This window comes from Thalassophryne amazonica, chromosome 10, assembly GCF_902500255.1.
Source record: "Thalassophryne amazonica chromosome 10, fThaAma1.1, whole genome shotgun sequence".
NCBI lineage: Eukaryota > Metazoa > Chordata > Actinopteri > Batrachoidiformes > Batrachoididae > Thalassophryne > Thalassophryne amazonica.
In genome coordinates, this window is record NC_047112.1 from 98106736 (window position 1) to 98128939 (window position 22204).

General features: G+C 45.2%; 1 protein-coding gene across 1 annotated transcript in view; it reads left to right on the forward strand.

Moving 5' to 3' along the window:
- Positions 1-22204, forward strand: part of LOC117518169 (cyclin-dependent kinase-like 5) — a 56007-nt gene that overhangs the window by 19567 nt on the left and 14236 nt on the right. The window contains 5 exon segments of the mRNA XM_034179227.1: positions 8214-8380; positions 12746-13180; positions 13182-13785; positions 14140-14241; positions 14630-14735. Coding sequence (XP_034035118.1) covers positions 8214-8380; positions 12746-13180; positions 13182-13785; positions 14140-14241; positions 14630-14735 — 1414 coding nt within the window.

Here is a 22204-nt window from a genome sequence, read left to right on the forward strand (position 1 = left end):
GAGTGGAAGACGGCATTTAACACCCCCTTAGGTCACTTTGAGTACCTGGTCATGCCGTTCGGTCTTACAAACGCCCCCGCGACGTTCCAAGCATTAGTTAATGATGTCTTGCGGGATTTCCTGCACCGATTCGTCTTCATATATCTGGACGATATACTCATCTTTTCTCCGGATCCTGAGACCCATGTCCGGCATGTACGTCAGGTCCTGCAGCGGTTGTTGGAGAACCGGCTTTTTGTGAAGGGCGAGAAGTGTGAGTTTCATCGCACTTCTTTGTCCTTCCTGGGTTTATCATCTCCCCTAACTCCATCGCCCCTGATCCGGCCAAGGTCGCGGCGGTGAGAGACTGGCCCCAACCTACCAGCCGTAGGAAGCTGCAACAGTTCCTCGGCTTTGCAAATTTCTACAGGAGGTTCATTAAGGGCTACAGTCAGGTAGTTAGCCCCCTGACAGCCCTGACCTCTCCAAAAGTCCCCTTCACCTGGTCGGATCGGTGCGATGCCGCGTTCAAGGAGTTGACACGGCGCTTCTCGTCTGCACCCGTTCTGGTGTAGCCCGATCCTAGTCGCCAGTTTGTGGTTGAAGTGGACGCCTCGGACTCAGGGATAGGAGCTGTGCTTTCCCAGAGCGGAGAGACCGATAAGGTCCTTCACCCGTGTGCCTATTTTTCCCGCAGGTTGACCCCGGCCGAACGGAACTATGACGTCGGCAATCCAGAACTCCTTGCGGTGAAAGAGGCTCTTGAAGAGTGGAGACATCTGTTGGAGGCAACGTCCGTGCCATTCACGGTTTTCACTGACCACCGGAACCTGGAGTATATCAGGACCGCCAAGCGGCTGAACCCCAGGCAAGCCCGCTGGTCACTGTTCTTCGGCCGTTTTGACTTCCGGATCACCTACCGCCCCGGGACCAAAAACCAGAGATCGGATGCCTTGTCCCGGGTGCATGAAGACGAAGTCAAAACGGAGTTGTCGGATCCACCGGAACCTATCATCCCGGAGTCCGCTATCGTGGCCACCCTCACCTGGGACGTAGAGAAAACCGTCCGGGAGGCCCTGGCACGGAGCCCGGACCCCGGAACCGGGCCGAAGAACAAACTTTATGTCCCACCAGAGGCCAGGGCTGCAGTCCTGGACTTCTGTCACGGCTCCAAGTTCTCCTGTCATCCGGGGGTGCGAAGGACCGTGGCAGTTGTCCGGCAGCGCTTCTGGTGGGCATCCCTGGAGGGCCCGACGTCCGGGACTATATCCAGGCCTGCACCACCTGCGCCAGGGGCAAGGCTGACCACCGCAGGGCATCGGGACTGCTCCAGCCGCTGCCTGTGCCTCATCGCCCCTGGTCCCACATCAGCCTGGATTTTGTCACGGGCCTCCCGCCGTCCCAGGGCAACACTACCATCCTCACGATAGTGGACCCGATTCTCCAAGGCGGCCCACTTCGTGGCCCTCCCCGAAGCTCCCTACGGCCCAGGAGACAGCGGACCTCCTGGTCCACCACGTCGTCCGGCTGCATGGGATTCCACAGACATCATCTCCGATCGCGGTCCCCAGTTCTCCTCACATGTCTGGAGGAACTTCTGCTGGGACCTGGGGGCCACGGTGAGTCTCTCGTCTGGGTATCATCCTCAGACCAGCGGGCAAGCAGAACGGGGCCAATCAGGAGGTGGAACAGGGCCCTGCGCTGCGTGACGGCCTGCGCACCCGGCGGCCTGGAGTACCCATTTGGCCTGGATCGAGTATGCCCATAACAGCCAGGTATCTTCTGCCACCGGTCTCTCCCCTTTTGAGGTGTGTCTGGGGTACCAGCCCCCGTTGTTTCCGGTGGTTGAGGGAGAGGTCGGTGTGCCCTCGGTCCAGGCCCACCTGCGCAAGTGCCGTCGGGTGTGGCGCACCGCCCGTTCTGCTTTGCTGAAGGCCCGGACGAGGGCTAAAGCCCATGCAGACCGTCGGCGGACCCCGGCCCCTACGTATCGGCCAGGGCAGGAGGTGTGGTTGTCGACAAAGGACATTCCCCTCAAAGTGGACTCTCCTAAACTGCAGGATCGTTACATCGGTCCCTTCAAGGTCCTCAAGGTCATCAGTCCAGCCGGCTTCAGCTTCCGGCCTCACTGCGGATCCATCCTGTTTTCCATGTGTCCCGGATAAAGCCGCATCACACCTCACCCCTCTGTGCTCCGGGTCCGGCACCGTTTCCTGCCCGGATCATCGATGGCGAGCCGGCTTGGACTGTGCGCCGGCTCTTGGATGTCCATAGGATGGGCCGGGGCTTCCAGTATTTGGTGGACTGGGAGGGGTACGGACCCGAAGAACCCTCCTGGGTGAAGAGGAGCTTCATCTTGGACCCGGCCCTCCTGGCCGATTTCTACCGCCGCCACCCGGACAAGCCTGGTCGGGCGCCAGGAGGCACCCGTTGAGGGGGGGGTCCTGTTGTGTGGGCCACTGAAGAGGAGGTACTGCTGGCCCACCACCACCAGAGGGCGCTCTGCCTGGAGTGCGGGCTCCAGGCACAAGAGGGCGCTGCCGCCTCACAGGAGCAGTCGGGGTGACAGCTGTCACTTATCACCTATGACAGCTGTAACCCATCATCTGATCTTCAGTGGTATATCAGCAAGACGACATCTCCACCTCTTTGCCGAGATATCGCTCTACCGAGGAGGTAAAGTGCTCAGCCGATTGTGTTGTCTTCCCGACAATAATACTTAGCTGCTTTGTGTGTTTGATGAAGCGAGACAAAGGAACACCTCCGTTTCGGCGTGTTAGAGGACAAGTTGGGACATGTCTATCTCGGCTTTCAGTGCTTACCAGTCGAGTGAGTATAAAGAACTTGTGGAGAGCTGGACATGTCCCAACTTGTCCTCTAACACGCCGAAACGGAGGTGTTCCTTTGTCTCGCTTCATCAGCGAATCGGTCGTGACGCACGAAGCCTCCGCGCGGCTTTTCCATGACAAATCTCTTGTTAAAAGTGAAATCTGCCGGAAAATGGCTGATGTCCAGGTCTTGTGATAACCAGAGAAAGAGCACACGACGGTCTTGTATCCACAGAGCCATCAGCTTAGAAATGATCCAGTGGTTTGTGCCGCATCGTCGCAGCTCGCAGCGCGGCGCACCGACCGTCCTTTAAAGGGGTCCTTAAACCTGTAGTTAAATTCCTTATTCTCTGTGAAAGCCCGTAAATTTTCACTGAAAGCCAGATAAATTTTTCGAATGGTTTCCAGGTGCCAGTCTCTAACAGCTTCTGAAAAAATTCTGATGGAAAAAAAGTCCTTTTCATTCCGCCATTTCCAGACAATGAAAATCCGACGACGGGGCGGGACAACTCCTTCCACAAGGCGTGCTCACAGGCGAATGACGTCACCGACAGGCGTGGAAAAACTCCCGCATGCGCACGAGGGTTCAAGCATGTCTGACGTAAAAACATATGAATGAAATCCATATAGTTTTTGAAAAAAATAAAAAAGGTACGATACTTTACGGGACAGACCTCATATAAGTTAGAAAAAAAATCCCCTCCTCCCCCGTACCGTTGTCATGGAGGGAGGAAACACTGTATAGAGACCAGCAACAGTTTTCTGTACCAGACTGTAAAGATGTTTATTTCTGCTCTAAAGTTGGACAAAAATGGACTCCTATGGGAATGTGCTGTGGTTTTGAGCCAGCCCCAAGCGGCCAGTCAAGGAATTGCAACATTTTGTACTTCCGGGAGGGCCTCATGTGAGGCTATCGAAGTTTACCACTTGCTTGAAATCAGGAAATTTGTTCTGCTGAATGCAGCTCCCTGTATTGTCCGTGGAAATGTGGCATCTTCTGTCTATCAGAGCTCCAAATCCACGGGAGACCAACAGATTGCACAAATTTGCCACCAGACAAAATATTTAAATATGAAACTATTCCATTTTCTCTATCTGTCACAGTGTGACACAGATAGTGGTTAGCTCTGTTGTGTGGGCCGCTGAAGAGGAGGTACTGCTGGCCCACCACCACCAGAGGGCGCCCTGCCTGGAGTGCGGGCTCCAGGCACAAGAGGGCGCTGCCGCCTCACAGGAGCAGTCGGGGTGACAGCTGTCACTTATCACCTACGACAGCTGTCACCCATCATCTGATCTTCAGTGGTATATCAGCAAGACGACATCTCCACCTCTTTGCTGAGATATCGCTCTACCGAGGAGGTTAAAGTGCTCAGCCGATTGTGTTGTCTTCCCGACAATAATACTTTGTTGCTTTGTGTGTTTGATAGCAGACAGTGAGTATTTACAGCTGGAGACTGTGTTGGACTTTTTCCCTACCTCTTTGATAAGTACTCACACTCCAGCACTGACCAGTTTTCTGACGAGAGGAGGAGGTGGTTTTCCACCATACGTGTTGCTGGGTGCAGACGCACCCACATCTGTTTTTGTTCCTCGCCAGCAGTACCAGATCCGACAAGCGAAGGCAGTGGCCACCTGGGAGTTCGGGGCTTGGCGGCTCCAGTATTCCCGGGGTTCGGTGGCGGAGGAAATCGTGTGGTTCCGGTTCTGCTTTGGACAGACGTCTCTTATCTTCGAGCCTGCCCACGTGACACATTTTTGTGAATTGACTTCATTAACTATTATTGTAATCTGCTGTGATTGTTGTGCTTATTCACAACAGTAAAGTGTTGTTATTTGACTTCCTCCATTGTCCGTTCATTTGCGCCCCCTGTTGTGGGTCCGTGTTCCTACACTTTCACAACAGGCTCACCAGATCAGTCACAAAAAGTAAATTTATTTTGACTGCTGAATAGTTGTGCACATCATGTTCTCACTGGTGTGCTTTGCTGTCCGGTGCTCCCCTTCACATCAGTGTCAGCTAACAACTAAACTAGAGAAGCATGATGCAACAGGGATAAAATAGAACTATTTTGAATAGAACTTTTCATCTGTAAAGATAATTAGTGAAGGGAAATTCAAAATACTAACATAATTATGTTATCTAACTCTGCACTGCAGTCTTAATTTATTTTTCATTTCAGCTCCACTATGGTGGTGTACAGAGGCAACACCACAAAAATTTAAATTTAAAAAAAGAAAAAAGTGTCAATTATCCATCAACCTTACTACATTTTCAAATTTTGAATTTCATATTTACAGGTTTCAGCCAGCACATACACTCAACAAAAATATAAACGCAACACTTTTGGTTTTGCTCCCATTTTGTATGAGATGAACTCAAAGATCTAAACTTTTTCCACATACACAATATCACCATTTCCCTCAAATATTGTTCACAAACCAGTCTAAATCTGTGATAGTGAGCACTTCTCCTTTGCTGAGATAATCCATCCCACCTCACAGGTGTGCCATATCAAGATGCTGATTAGACACCATGATTAGTGCACAGGTGTGCCTTAGACTGCCTACAATAAAGGCCACTCTGAAAGGTGCAGTTTTGTTTTATTGGGGGGGGGGATACCAGTCAGTATCTGGTGTGACCACCATTTGCCTCATGCAGTGCAACACATCTCCTTTGCATAGAGTTGATCAGGGTGTCAATTGTGGCCTGTGGAATGTTGGTCCACTCCTCTTCAATGGCTGTGCGAAGTTGCTGGATATTGGCAGGAACTGGTACACGCTGTCGTATACGCCGGTCCAGAGCATCCCAAACATGCTCAATGGGTGACATGTCCGGTGAGTATGCCAGCCATGGAAGAACTGGGACATTTTCAGCTTCCAAGAATTGTGTACAGATCCTGCAACATGGGGCCGTGCATTATCCTGCTGCAACATGAGGTGATGTTCTTGGATGTATGGCACAACAATGGGCCTCAGGATCTCGTCACGGTATCTCTGTGCATTCAAAATGCCATCAATAAAATGCACTTGTGTTCTTCGTCCATAACAGATGCCTGCCCATACCATAACTCCACCGCCACCATGGGCCACTCGATCCACAACATTGACATCAGAAAACCGCTCACCCACACGACGCCACACACGCGTCTGCCATCTGCCCCTGGACAGTGTGAAACGGGATTCATCCGTGAAGAGAACACCTCTCCAACGTGCCAAACGCCAGCGAATGTGAGCATTTGCCCACTCAAGTCGGTTACGATGACGAACTGGAGTCAGGTCGAGACCCCGATGAGGACGACGAGCATGCAGATGAGCTGGATGTGGAGGTCCTGGGCTGGTGTGGTTACACGTGGTCTGCAGTTGTGAGGCTGGTTGGATGTACTGCCAAATTCTCTGAAACACCTTTGGAGATGGCTTATGGTAGAGAAATGAACATTCAATACACGAGCAACAGCTCTGGTTGACATTCCTGCTGTCAGCATGCCAACTGCACGCTCCCTCAAATCTTGCGACATCTGTGGCATTGTGCTGTGTGATAAAACTGCACCTTTCAGAGTGGCCTTTTATTGTGGACAGTCTAAGGCACACCTGTGCACTAATCATGGTGTCTAATCAGCATCTTGATATGGCACACCTGTGAGGTGGGATGGATTATCTCAGCAAAGGAGAAGTGCTCACTATCACAGATTTAGACTGGTTTGTGAACAATATTTGAGGGAAAATGGTGATATTGTGTATGTGGAAAAAGTTTTAGATCTTTGAGTTCATCTCGTACAAAATGGGAGCAAAACCAAAAGTGTTGCATTTATATTTTTGTTGTGTATTTCAAAATGGGCAAATATTTGCACAAAAACAATAAAGTTTATCAGTTTGAACATGAAATATTTTGTCTTTGTGGTGTACTCGATTGAATATAGGTTGAAGAGGATTTGCAAATCATTGTAGTCCGTTTTTATTTACATTTTACACAACAGCCCAACTTCATTGGAATTGAGGTTGTATGACACTATCTTTCATGAGGACATAAACTATGGCTATGTTATGTACACTTTATGGAAAATACTTTCTGATGGTTGCATCATTGTGTTTACGTTGTGACAGCATGGTGGCTCTCAGCAGTGCTTCAGCACCTCTGAGCTGATGTTGTGATTCTAGTACCACTGTTACTGCTGTGTCCGCACTGTAAACAGGAGCTCCAAGTCAATAATGTGGGCAGTGCCAGTGCACTTGCACCCTGGAGTTAATGACTCACTGCTAACACAGTCAACATACATCTCGTGCAAGTACTGACCCTGCACTGACTAAAGCCATTCATTCACTTGTGCTTCATTGTATTTGAACACTAGAGAGAGCTAATCAAGTGGAAAGTTTCAGAACATTTGTTTCGTAACAGTTGGCCCCATTTAGCATAACACATCTTGTCTTCCTTTTGTTATGAACCCCCCACATTTTCCCAAACACAGGTGTTGCAAAGGTTTTGAAGCATTGAGTTTGCTATCGGTAATTTGCAACACAGATGAAAAGTTTTGTTAAAATCTCTATTTCCATGTTCTATCCACTGTTTAATTCTGGTTTTACTTACGTATTCTGTTATGTATTTCAACTGTATTTAGCCACATAGTGGGCATCATTTTTCTCTCTGTGGTTCATAGCTTGTCTTAGAAGAAGCTCACCTGAAGACAGGCGCTGCATCTTGTATGTGCAGACAGCAGTATGGGATTTTGCATAGGATAAGCAAAGTTGCTTTTTCTATTGATGTGGTGCATAAAGGTTAACCACCGTTTGATGACTTCATCATCCTTATGTGCTATTTTAATTTGGTCAGTTACAAGATGATAGCATTGTTTGTTTTTGAGTTACTGCTTACACAACCTAGCGGAGATAGACTAACCCACTCACTCACTTACTCACTCACCTACGCATACTTCTTTGCTGTGCAAGTCCTACACTGTCAATGAAGGGAATAATGGGATTCCAACACTGACTTTATAAAGGCCTGCCATCTGTCTTCTTTTTTGCAGGCATAATTGCAAAGCAGCATGGCTTTCAAAGCACAATTGTCTGTCTTTTTTGTTCTGTTGTTGGGCAACATTAAGGCATGATCAATTTTAATGAAGTGGGAACACCACCACTCCAGAGTTCAATTTTTATGTTCCTGTATCAATTCACGGAATCAAGTACTTCAGTAAGTAACCATAAAATGTCAGGAATCATTCTTCAGATTGTCACTGGGTTTATATGGGGCCTGTAAGACATAATTAAATGGCACAGTCTGACTTTTATCATAATGGAGGTGACTCATATTTACATGACTGTTCACTGTGTTTGCAAGATGTGAATATTTAGGGTGTCTCAAGCACTCACAGGTGTTTTTTTTTTTTTTTTTTTTTTGCATTTGGTCATCAGAACCTGCTCTTGTTGAACCCAACAGAACGCTTTTTAACAGAGCAGACCCTGAACCACCATGCTTTCCAGACCCTACGGATGGTGGAGCGGCCCGGCCCACCCACACCCACACCTGTACGCTCCTCCAAAAGAAAGCCTCACCATGGAGACAATACCACCCCCAGCAGGTCAGCAATGCACACTGTAGATAATTTAAGCTTTTCAACATGTCCATGATGTTTAGAGAACACACTGCAAAAAGGTTGTATGTAAAAATGAGATAAAAACACTAAATCTGAGGGAAATTGTCATGCTGCGTGGACAGGTCATTTCACTTGACAAGATGTCTTGAATTAAGTTTGTTAAATCTAGAAATGAGCATGTCAAACACTTATAAGAAATTAACAAGATAAATGATCTAACACTTCCAAATCTAAAGGTTTCTTTTTATCTTGGTAAAAACCAATTAATTTGGAGTGCACTGGTACTGTAAGGGCCCCTTCACACATAGTACGAATGTGGTTGAATTGCACATGAAGTGCGCATGAAGCAGGAATCAGATACAATACGTGTAAAATCGTAGCTGCCTCCAACGCCTCCTACACCTGTTGCTACAGTTATTTGCGTACACCAGCGGCTGAAAGACAGAGTATGAGCCCATCAAACCCTCTCGTGGCAAGTGTCAGCCAAATTCCAGCTGACACACACGAACATTTAACACCACTCGCTTGGCACTTAGAAAATGTGTGGCCATTTGCACTATTAGCACGACAACAGTCAGCAGACGATCACTGTCGAGCTGGATGTGAAATTTGTCTAAGTGCCCCCACAAGTGTGGCTTTGCAAGCAGACACAGTGGCACATTGGTGTGTGTGCTGAACTGACGGGGTGTGTTCGCCAACAGGAGCAGCTGTGGAGATCTCTGGCTCTGGACGTCCTGGCTGGGGAACACATACTGTGTTTGGATGGAGATGAACTAACAACTGCCCACTGTGACACATGTGTGTCTGCTTGCTGTCCTCACGTGGACATACGAGGTCTGTCCAAAAGTATCGTACCTTTTTATTTTTTTCAAAAACTATATGGATTTGAATCACGTGTGATTACATCAGCCAAGCTTGAACCTTCATGCGCATGCGTGGGTTTTCCACGCCTGTCGGTTGCGTCATTCGCCTGTGGGCAGGCTTTGAGTGAGCACTGGTCCACTCCTCCCGTCGGATTTCTTTTGTCTGAGAACTTGCTGAGAGACTGCCGCTTTGCTCCATGAAATTTTTTTCAGAAACTGTTAGAGACAGGCAGTTGGAAACCATTCGATAGATTCAGTTGGATATCGGTGAAGATTCTGTCGGCGTCACACAGATTAAGGAGTGTTAAAACCTTTTTAAAGACGGCCCACAGCGGTGGAGGTCGCGCCGAGCGGCCATTCGACAGGCTGGATCGACCAGATCATTTCTAAACTGAATGCTGTGTCGATCCGGGACATCATGTGACTACCACAGAAATGGCAACAGAGCTGGACATAGCACTTTTGCGGCACATTCCACTGTTACAGGAGATTTTGTAATGAAAGACGTGCGGAGGATTTCGTGGAGAAAAAATTTCATGGAGCAAAGCGGCAGTCTCTCAGCAAGTTCTCAGACAAAAGAAATCCGACGGGAGGGGTGGACCAGTGCTCACTCAATGCCTGCCCACAGGCGAATGACGCAACGACAGGCGTGGAAAAACTCACGCATGTGCACGAAGGTTCAAGCTTTTTGAAAAAAATAAAAAGGTACGATACTTTTTGGACAGACCTCGTACATAAAAACACATATTACTGTTGCAATGGGCTGCAGCGAGTGCACGCACGGCTCACACATTGACAGGCTACCCCAGGTGAAACAGACCGTCAGGTCATAACATGCAGTGGGCGATCTGAATGTAACTCAGAACTCAGAAGAACTTTATTGCCATTGCCAATGAACAGGATTCACAGACTAGGAATTTGCTTTGGTATAATGGTGCAACATTAAACAGAGAGCAGTATAAAATGCTAAGATAAAATATGTGCTAAAATAAGATAAAATATGAAATATGAAAGGCTATGTGCAACGGCACAAACAGAACAACAGTGCAGTGGGAGGAGTGCAATTAGAAACCAAAGTACACTTGTCTAAAGTGACCTGTGATAAAATGATAAAGTGACAGAGTTAAGGTTAAGGTGACTGAGTTATGAAGTGTTCATGAGTCTAACGGCAGAGGGCAAGAAACTGTTCTTATGGCGTAGCCTCCTGCCCTAGGGGAGTGGTTCGAATAGACCGCGTGCAGGGTGAGAACGGTCACGTCACCCACGTGAGCTCTGTTCCACATGATGCGATGTCTGTCCTGCGGCACGCCGTCCACAAGACATGCGCATCGGGCAGGACACGCGGGCAGGGCCAGCTGGACAAGCCGCCAGCATATGTGGACATGATAAGGGCGCCCTGATTCATCATTCATGTCATTTCATGACTGTACGTCTGTGACCATGGTTCATCTACAGAGGAACAGATGAATTATACTTGTATTTTCCGCTTGATAAGAGGCATTCAATAAAATGCGGCATTTTTATATGGTGTGTGGTTTTAGTTTTTTAAATACGTCCATGTCCTTCTTGATATCGGGCATTTTCCCGCACCTTTTACAAGACAGCAATGGTAGCTCAGTGGTAAAGTTTCTGGCTGGCAGTCAGAGCTGTTGGAAAGTGCAGGTTTGAATCCCGTGGGTGGCATGTATTTTTATTTTTTATTTCCACAGCAGCTGCACGATGTGGTTACACATGCACGAAACCGTCGCAATGGCATTGTTCACGCCTGCCCGTCAGCTCGATGTTTTCGTGGTTTGCTCATATGAGCTGTTCCACCGTAATTCGCCCTGTGTTGATACTTATTCATACTATGTGTGAAATGGCCCTAGCAGTGGCTGTGGAGGGACTATCTTGGATGAAATGTCTCTTCAACATTGCATTGAGGTCTGGGACAGTATGCCCATCCAGTCTACATGTGTTTTATGAATTTGGAGAAGGCGTATGATCGGGTACCTCAGTAGATACTGTGGGAGGTCCTGTGGGAGTATGAAGTAAGGCTGTCCCTTCTCAGGTCCATCCAATCTCTGTACTTACAAAGTGAGAGCTGTGTTTGGGTGCTTGGCAGTAAGTTGGATTCCTTTCCGGCGCCTTGTCAACAATGCTGTTTTTGTGTTATTCATACAACCCCAATTCCAGTGAAGTTGGGACGTTGTGTAAAATGTAAATAAAATCAGAATACAACGATTTGCAAATCCTCTTCAACCTATATTCAATTGAATACACCACAAAGACAAGATATTTAATGTTCAAACTGATAAACTTTGTTTTTGTGCAAATATTTGCTCATTTTGAAATGGATGCCTGCAACATGTTTCAAAAAAGCTGGGACAGTGGTATGTTTGCCGCTGTGTTACATCACCTTTCCTTCTAACAACACTCAATAAGCATTTGGGAACTGAGGACACTAGTTGTGAATGTCATGATTGGGTAAGAAGGAAGATCCCCAAAAGGCTCAGCTGTTCCTGGCAACTCAGTCACTGTAAATATATCGTAAATATTAAATTATAGTATTTAACTGTAAAGAAAATCACAGTAGCTGTATAAATACAATACTGTACTGTATTAAATTTACAGTACAGTTCCTATATATTTCTTACTGTAAATTTACTGCAATTAGTTGCCAGGATTTTTCTGTAAAAATACAAGGAAACAGTGTAGATCAAGTTCAGTCTAGTCAAGTTAAACTGTCTGCTAGTTGTGATGGTGTTGTTCATTCAGTCCATCTGTTTATTCAGCCAATAATAACTGTACTATTAATTGCTGTTGCATATTGAATAAATTGTGCCATGTGTCCTCCGACATGAAATATCATAGTGTGACACATACTATTTTACAAGTAGTAAGTTGGATTTCCTAATGAGTTGTTAAATGAAGTTTCAACTCGTGAAGCTTTTTGTGAAACATTTGTTTGGAAATTGAAGCTTCAACACATCAGCAATACTCAGTTTTCTTTTTGGCAGCGTCCTCTTCACTGCCAGTGAGAATAGTATGTTGCAACTATTGCACTGTGCCTTATTTTCTTTTCTAAAGTGAAACCATCCTTTTTAGCATTTGCAGCAGTACACCGAGACTGTTTCAGCGTTAGCATGCATGCTAACTCATCTTGACACAATTACACATGCTGCATAATGTAGTTACGGTGTTCTGTCGAGATGATCATTTACGGTGTGTGCTGCATAAGGTAGTTACGGTGTTCTATCGAGATGATCATTTACGGTGTTCTGCGTCGTCGAGATGAAGTGCTCATCTCGATGGGACAACGGCATTGTCCAATCATCAGGACATCACCTGACCATCAAGTGTTAATATCAGTTCTTTATTAGCTGTAAAGTCACATTATCATTCAATTTTGCAGGATATCTCACTTTTTATTCCAGGTTGGTGCAGTCTTATAAGCAATTTCATTCAACTGACTCTCTGTCCCTCCTGCCTCTTGACTGTTGATCAGGAGCCATGGAGGAAAGAGCTCGGGAAGCCACCGCTCCAGCAGCAGAGAGTGCTCTAGCTTGCCTCGACATGAAGACCTCAACCCCAGCAATGACAGCTTTCTCAACGGCAACATGTCTGCAGTAATCAACCTCAGTCCCACCCTGCATCCGAAAAACTACCAGCCGCAGATCTTCAACCACTCAACTGCATACAGTATGGATCTGGCCAGCAGCAATCTGTCTCATCTGCTCAGTCCCATCGAAGCCAAGAGCAAGGGTGACTTTGACATGAACTTAGGGTCCAAGTTTTCAGATGGCCCCGGAGCCAAGTACCTCAAGTCCAACTTCCGCTCACAGCAGAACCGTCATTCTTTTGTGGAGGGGAAGACAAATACGCTACAATCAGGGGAGAAACACAGTCGACACAGCTACATGGAAGCCCACAGCTCTACGCCCCTCCTCCTCCAAGTTTTCCTACCTGAACTTTTCCAAGAGCTATGGCACACTGAGTGATGCAAAGTCAGTTGGGAACTTGAATGATGTGCACCTTTATACAGATGAGCCTATGCCTCGCTATTTTCCTTCCAGTTGCCTGGACCTGACAGCGCCAAGCAGTCCTGCAGCTCGCCGAGTGGAAAGGCTTGGACCCGGCACAGGCGGAAGAGGAAGCTTGCGGTCAGACAGAGAGAGCAACACCCTGGACTCCTCCTACAGACGCTCCTCCTCTCGCCGCAAGGCCTCAGATGAGGCCAAATCTCCAGATTCGCTGGACCCAGGGGAAAGTGGAGGAAGTCATGCTCACTCTCTATCTGCCCCTCATGACCCTTTGTCTTACAGTCAGGGATACACCAGCCCTTTCTCCTCCCAACAACGGCCACATCGCCACTCCATGTATGTACGGAGGGACCACCAGAGGACACATGGGGCAGATGAGGGGCTGCTGGTGGGGCAGGGCATGCATACCAGAGCTAGCAGCCTCCAGCTCCTGTCTCCACAGCTGCAGCACCGCACGCTGCCTCACCACTCCGGGAGCTCTTCCAGAGAAGAAGACATGAGCAGGGTCAGTCACCAGCCCCCCCACCACTAGCAGTATTATCATCATATCAGATCCTTGCAGCAGGTTACATTGGTGAACTCGTGCAGGAAGTGTGCATGTGAACATATTCAGATGTGCTTCTAGCTGTTCGTCCAGGTGTTGGTAGTTGAATACAGGAAAGGCAGGGTTAGCATTACTGCTGCATGGTCCAATGTATGTCACAAGTCTTAATGGCGTGGGCTTCTTGCTAGTATAAAATATAACTAATGCTGTTATCTGCACATTTCCACGCTCGTGTGTAGTATATAGTGCGTTTGCATGTTTGTGCGTGCTGTAATGTGAAGCTCACTTCATGCCTCATCATCTTTCCATTAACAGAGCGAACAGGCACCCACTGAGGTCACCCACAGCAGACCCCCAATAAGGGATTCCACAAGGGACAACACAGCATCTTTTCACACACAGCGGCAAAAAAGCGAGGTCCGACATTCTGCCTGCACCCACCGTTTTCCACCCACATCCACACTCTCAGAAGACTGGATGTGGGTGGTTACTGCTGTCATGAACTGCTCTCTCTCTCTCTCTCTCTTTCTCTGCACATCAGATGCCTCTTCATTTTCTCTGTGTGCTTTGCTTCCTTTTATTGTGACTACTTAAGATAGCACAGCTTGTCATTGCATTTCAATTTTCTTCCAGAATACTATTTATAGTAGCTGCAGACGACTATTACAAAGGCCACTTTTAAAATCAGCACATTTCCTTTTCCCTCTGTTCTTACAGATAAATATTAATATCAGCTCAGACATTGTGGCATGCAAAGCAGTCAGCCTGTGCATTTTGTGTGATTGGTTCTTCTGTTGTGACCCAGGTTGGTCTGTATCATGACCAGCAAACAGAAGAAGGGAGCTCTTCCAAAGAGAACCGCAACATCTACAGCGAGTCCATGCCGAGAAGAGTGGGCAGCTTCTACAGAGGTTGGTTTAGTCACAGTGAGATCATTTCTTCACATCACTGTGAACATTTAGGTGCCAATTCAGTCAGTCACCAGCAAGCTGGCTGCAGTTTATGTCACTTATGAAGAGTAATTTCTCACAGTTCATATCTATTCAATAGACAGCAGCGTCTTAAGGAAAATAAGTTGTTCTGTTGACACCAAAGTAATCTTTATCTATAATTTTGTCTCTTATCTGTGAATTATCACACTACTACATAGCACAGCAGATATGTGTAAATTATTACTATTATTGCATGTTTTATGGGAAAAGCACCAAATTTTTGAAAAGACATTGACATATTTTTAGATATCATGCCAAGCTCACATTTTTCTCAACTCAATGATTGTGGATTCAGCATGTAAGAAAATATAAAAAAAATGACACTTCATTTGTGTCTATATGACACATAGTGGGGCAGATATCTGAAAGGACTGGGGGTTTCACAGATATGAGCACCAAATTTTGCACAAACATTGTTTAATTTATGATAAGAAATTTTTGATATCATGCCCTGTGTCCTGTCTGACGTGTACCGTACCTCACAGCCTGTGACTGCTGAGATAGGCTGCAACCCCCCCCCCCCCCCCCCCCCCCCAAACACACACACTCACTCACTCCCATGAGTTTTGATTAGAGGAAGCAGGTATACAGAATAGGTAAGTCCCTTCGACTAGGGGTCGCCACAGCAAATCCAAGGTGGATCTGCATGTTGAATTGGCACAGGTTTTACGCCGGATGCCCTTCCTGATGCAACTCCACATTACATGGAGAAATGTGGCAGGGGAGGGATTTGAACCCGGAACCTTCTGCACTGAAATCAAGTGCATTAACCACTTGGCCACCACCCCTGCTGGAAGCAGGTATACAGAATCATTGAATTAATTTTTGCATATCATGCCATGCCCAATTTTTCTCCTCTCGATAATAGCAAAATCCAATATGGTTGCCATGCAGTTCACGAATATCTTCAAAATGCTCTGTCTTTACTACTATGTGTCACACAGATGCAAATGAAGTGTTGTTCTCTCACTGGTTGAATCCATTCCTGCCACATTAGAACAGGATATCTGCATATATATATATATATATATATATATATATATATATATATATATATATATATATATATATATATATACACTCAACAAAAATATAAACGCAACACTTTTGGTTTTGCTCCCATTTTGTATGAGATGAACTCAAAGATCTAAAACTTTTTCCACATACACAATATCACCATTTCTCTCAAATATTGTTCACAAACCAGTCTAAATCTGTGATAGTGAGCACTTCTCCTTTGCTGAGATAATCCATCCCACCTCACAGGTGTGCCATATCAAGATGCTGATTAGACACCATGATTAGTGCACGTGTGCCTTAGACTGTCCACAATAAAAGGCCACTCTGAAAGATGCAGTTTTATCACACAGCACAATGCCACAGATGTCGCAAGATTTGAGGGAGCGTGCAATTGGCATGCTGACAGCAGGAATGTCAACCAGAGCTGTTGCTCGTGTATTGAATGTTCATGTCTCTACCATAAGCCGTCTCCAAAGGCGTTTCAGAGAATTTGGCACTACATCCAACCAGCCTCACAACCGCAGACCACGTGTAACCACACCAGCCCAGGACCTCCACATCCAGCATGTTCACCTCCAAGATCGTCTGAGACCAGCCACTCGGACAGTTGCTGGAACAATCGGTTTGCATAACCAAAGAATTTCTGCACAAACTGTCAGAAACCGTCTCAGGGAAGCTCATCTGCATGCTCGTTGTCCTCATCGGGGTCTCGACCTGACTCCAGTTCGTCGTCGTAACCGATTTGAGTGGGCAAATGCTCACATTCGCTGCCGTTTGGCACGTTGGTGAGGTGTTCTCTTCACGGATGATGCGAAGGAGATGTGTTGCACTGCATGAGGCAAATGGTGGTCACACCAGATACTGACTGGTATCCCCCCCCCCAATAAAACAAAACTGCACCTTTCAGAGTGGCCTTTTATTGTGGGCAGTCTAAGGCACACCTGTGCACTAATCATGGTGTCTAATCAGCATCTTGGTATGGCACACCTGTGAGGTGGGATGGATTATCTCAGCAAAGGAGAAGTGCTCACTATCACAGATTTCGACTGGTTTGTGAACAATATTTGAGGGAAATGGTGATATTGTGTATGTGGAAAAAGTTTTAGATCTTTGAGTTCATCTCATACAAAATGGGAGCAAAACCAAAAGTGTTGCGTTTATATTTTTGTTGAGTATATATAATCAAGCAATGTCTATGCAAAATTTGACATTTTTACCATAAATGCACAATCGTTACACATATCTGCTCCGCCACACACAACAACACTATTTTATTATTCGATGCATGTTTCGTGCCACCACCAAGGTTATGTTTTCTGTTAATTTTTCCATTGCTGGTTTGAGAGCAGAGATACTCAAAAACAGTTGTACTAATTTCCACTCAATAAAAATGAGTAAATAGTAAAATGAGTTCACAACAGAATTATCAGAATAATCAGTGCACCAATATTGCAATACCATGTCAAGCGGTGCAATTCAAAGTGCAAGTGGGCGGTTAGAGTACTGAAAAAAAATCTATTAACATTCCTTTGACTTGTCCCTTTTTTCACTCAGTGTTATCAGAGCAGAGCCACTTGATTTGGCACATGTTTTACACCAGATACCTTTTCTGATGCAATTCAGTGTTACATGGAGAACAGGCAGGGCTGGTCGTGAACTGGGAATCTTCTGTTTTGGGCACAAGTGTACTAACCACTTGGCCACCACCCTTGCCAGAGCACTGAAAGTCTATACTCAATTAAAGGTACAATTACTACCATACAAAAAAAAAGCCTAGTTAATAAATTACTCAATGTAGTACTTTTTCAACCCTAGATCTGTGTTGCCTCATAAAAATGGTAAAACCTGGGGGAGCATGGGCTCAGGTACATTGACTGACTGGTTTCGATGACTGTTACTCGAGCAAGGAGAAAGATTTATATGCATCTCCTTCTGATGCATGTGCACGTGCACACTGGTTGCACTTTGCAGAACAATGTGCTGCATTAATGCATTTTATACTTGTGTCAGAATAATTAAAACATGAAACTTGTAGTCTCTTATATTTTGCTAAGCCAAGGTACTGAGGTACTTTCACTGTCACATGGTGGGCACTGATACGGTCCAAGAGTCCAGCTGTGTCAGTACCTGTGGTCACATTGAAGTCATCCATGACCAGAATAGTGTGGCCTCAGTGACAACTGTCAACCACTGAGAAAAGTTATGAGTAAAACTCTTTCCTCACAGAGATATTACTTGCAGTCTAAGCATATACTGTGCCTATTTCTGAGCCTCACAGTAGGGGTTGCTTGTGTGACGTAACGGAAGTAGTCGTTACCTCGGAGACGGCTACTGTTAAATATGAGTACAGCTATAATCACACATGGGTCATATCAGCTGCTTTAAACCACAGTATTTTACATATCAATCATACTTTTTGGTGATCTTGGGTTGACCCACTGGTGAAGACTTAGAAACAAACACCGAGTGAAAATACCACAACTCTGTATTAATGCGGTAACTTACCACAACATTGTAGCTTTTCTTTCATGTTTGCATACACAACCCCAATTCCAATGAAGTTCGGACGTTGTGTAAAATGTAAATAAAAACAGAATACAAGGATTTGCAAATCCTCTTCAACCTATATTCAACTGAATACACCACAAAGACAAGTTATTTAATGTTCAAACTGATAAACTTTATTGTTTTTGTGCAAATATTTGCTCATTTTGAAATGGATGCCTGCAACACGTTTCAAAAAAGCTGGGACAGTGGTATGTTTACTACTGTGTTACGGCGATATTTGAGCGTATATGGGGTGTACGCCAAAATGGCTGCACTACTTGGCATTTATCAATGTGGTCGTTGGCGTACGGTGCGCTGAAAATATACACGTCGAGAGGTGGTGTAAATTATACACCAAAATGAACCAGCACTGGAATCCACATAAAAATGAAAATGATCAACATGATAAACAGTGCCATTATACAAATCAATGCATATGTTACATAAATAACACTTTCTTGATTATACTACATAATAATTAATACAAATCCCATTGTTGGTCTATGGAACACGATCCGCGGCCACAGCACTGACTGCAAAGAAAGCGCTGCTTGCCTTTTTCTCCAGACTTCGAGCCTGGAGCCAGAGCAGCGCTGAGCTTAACTTTATGTGGTGTGATCGTTTTAGACAATGAAATTGATAATTACAACTGTAGTGTTGTTATTCCCTTCGCCCGTGCTGCAATCAGGTTTTGTTTTCTCCATTCGTTTGTTAACATAAAATAAATAAAGAAATAAATTAAAAAAATAAAGAAATTTGAAAAATAAGGCATGTCTTATTAATTGAGCTAGCAAATATCCACATGTCAAGAATTATTGACATGTGAAAAGAGAATAACACTTTTTTGATTATGCTACAAAACAGTTAATACGAGGGCCGCTTTTGATGCTCTATTGGCACGCGTCGTGATTGGTGAAGTTCGTTTTCTTTGCCGTCTTCCTGCTTCCATGTCATGAAATGAGGGTGTGTCTGAAGCGGAGTCTGAATATTTATGGGCGTGTTCATTACAGTTACGATTGTTTTCACCTGCCGCATTTATCAAGGTCACGTCGGGCGTACGCCGGAAATGGGCAGGTGCGCACTGCTTGATACATGTCACGGCAACTTTGGTGTACTTCCAATTTACACCGGAAATTTATGCCACAAGCGCGCAACGTTGATACATGAGGCCCAATAAGCGCTTGGGAACTGAGGACACTAATTGTTGAAGCTTTGTAGGTGGAATTATTTCCGATTCTTGCTTGATGTATGACTTCAGTTGTTCAACAGTCCGGGGTCTCCGTTGTCGTATTTTGCGCTTCATAATGCACCACACATTTTCAATGGGCGACAGGTCTGGACTGCAGGCAGACCAGTGTAGTACCCACACTCTTTTACTATGAAGCCACGCTGTTGTAACAAGTGCAGAATGTGGCTTGACATTGTCTTGCTGAAATAAGCAGGGACGTCCCTGAAAAAGACGTTGCTTGGATGGCACCATGCGTTGCTCCAAAACCTGGATGTACCTTTCAGCATTGATGGTACCATCACAGATGTGTAAGTTGTCCATGCCATGGGCACTAACACACTCCCATACCATCACAGATGCTGACTTTTACCAATTGACTGGTAACAATTTGGATGGTCTTTTTCCTCTTTTGTCTGGAGAACACGCCATCCATGATTTCCAAAAACAATTTAAAATGTGGACTCATCAGACCACAGCACACTTTTTCACTTTGCGTCTGTCCATTTCAAATGAGCTCGGGCCCAGAGAAGGCGGCAGCGTTTCTGGATGTTGTTGATGTATGGCTTTTGCTTTGCATGGTAGAGTTTTAACTTGCGCTTGTAGATATAGCAACGAACTGTGTTAACTGACAGCAGTTTTCTGAAGTGTTTACAAGCCCACGCGATAAGATCCTTTACACAATGATGTCGGTTTTTAATTCAGTGCCGAATGAGGGATCGAAGGTCACGGGCATTCAGTGTTGGTTTTCGGCCTTACCGCTTACGTGTGGAAAGTTCTCCAGATTCTCTGAATCTTCTGATTATATTATGGACTATAGATGATGGAATCCCTAAATTACTTGCAATTGAATGTTGAGAAATATTGTGCTTAAACTGTTGGACTACTTTTTCACGCAGTTGTTCACAAAGTTGTAATCCTCACCCCATCTTTGCTTGTGAATGGCTGAGACTTTTGGGGATGCTCCTTTTATACCCAATCATGACACTCACAGTTAGTGTCCTCAGTTCCCAAATGCTTATTGAGTGTTGTTATAAGGAAAGGTGATGTAACACAGTGGTAAACATACCACTGTCCCAGCTTTTTTGAAATGTGTTGCAGGTATCCATTGGTGCTGCTATACAAGGTACTCACTACACACTGGGAGCAATTAGGGGATTAAGGACCTTGCCCAAGAGCCCTTAGTGATTTTCCAGTCAGGCTGGAATTTGAACTGAGGATCCTCTGGTCTCAAGCCCAACGCTTTAACCACTAGACCATCACCTCCCCCCTCAAAATCTCAAGACTCCAGACACAAAGGATTAAAAGGAAAACAAAGAATTTAAAAAGTAAATAGAAGAAGTGGTCCATTTCTATAAATTTATCTCCAGAACACTGTGATCCACTGTATTTCTCAGCAAAAATAGAAAACATTCTGGAATGACTAAACCTCAAAACTAGACAAAATTGTGGTTTCTGCCATAAGTTTCAAAGTCATCTTTACACTAGTTTTTTCTGCAAAGGCTTGCTAATGTTCTCAGGATGAGGAATAAAATATTGAAACCGTCACAATTACACTGCTTCTTAAAACAAAACAACTTTAAACACCAGCAATCGTCCTGAATGAAGGGATGAAGAATCCACACTTAATGAGATTGTGTTTCTCAAGATTCCTGAAGATCCTGCACTGAAAAAAGTGAAACACAGTGCACTTCATTCAAAGTACTTATTTACATTGGTCTAATGGAAAATTGTGGTTTCCAGTTTAAATCTGTTGGAATCACTTTACAAAATGATAAATATACATTGTGAGAAAATAAAAAAATTAGCTGTAACAAATTACATCAATTTTTTTAAGTTGATCCAAAGTAGCATTTTTTCAGTGTGAATGTCTTCCCACTGGTGGTGCAGCTAAAGGGTTTTCAGGTGACATTAGAGTGGAAGTGACACAGAGCCTGACCAGCCCTATACCCTATTATTTTTAGTTTATAGCGGTAATATCCGATACCCCTGGGGGGTTGGCTGATTCACCACAGCATATTCCACTCTTTTGATACACTAGCAATAACACCAAAAATAGGTCTACCCACCTACCATGATCTGGTGGCTTCTGCGAACCCCAGAGGTCATTGCCACTGCAATGATGCATCTTCCAGACTTCCTCAGCTACAGCCAAAGATGGCTGTCCTTACTAAGTGAGAGGACATTCCATGGGCCCACTCATATGAGCGCCTCAGTTAAAGACCTGTGGAGGGGATGACACCTTAGCAACACAACAGTCGCTGCTCTCAAGATGCATGACCCTTTCAACTCTCAGATTGTTTTGTCTGTTAGAAGGTCATGGTTCTGGATGTCTTTCCCCTCCATCACCTTTATGTTGTATGGAAGGCAGCAGAGTAATTCCCACGAAGAGCATTAACAGATATTGTCTTTCAGTTCTGAGCTATGTGAATGTTGATTCCTTCACAAAATTTGCTTGCATCAAGGTTATCCTACAGTTCACAAAACAAAATGCTGGAGTTAGTAGTTATATAGACTCCCGGACATCTCTGTGTGAAACCTTCAGGAAAAAAAAGCATAAGTACCAAATTTGTTCAATCAGAACATTGAATGAAAG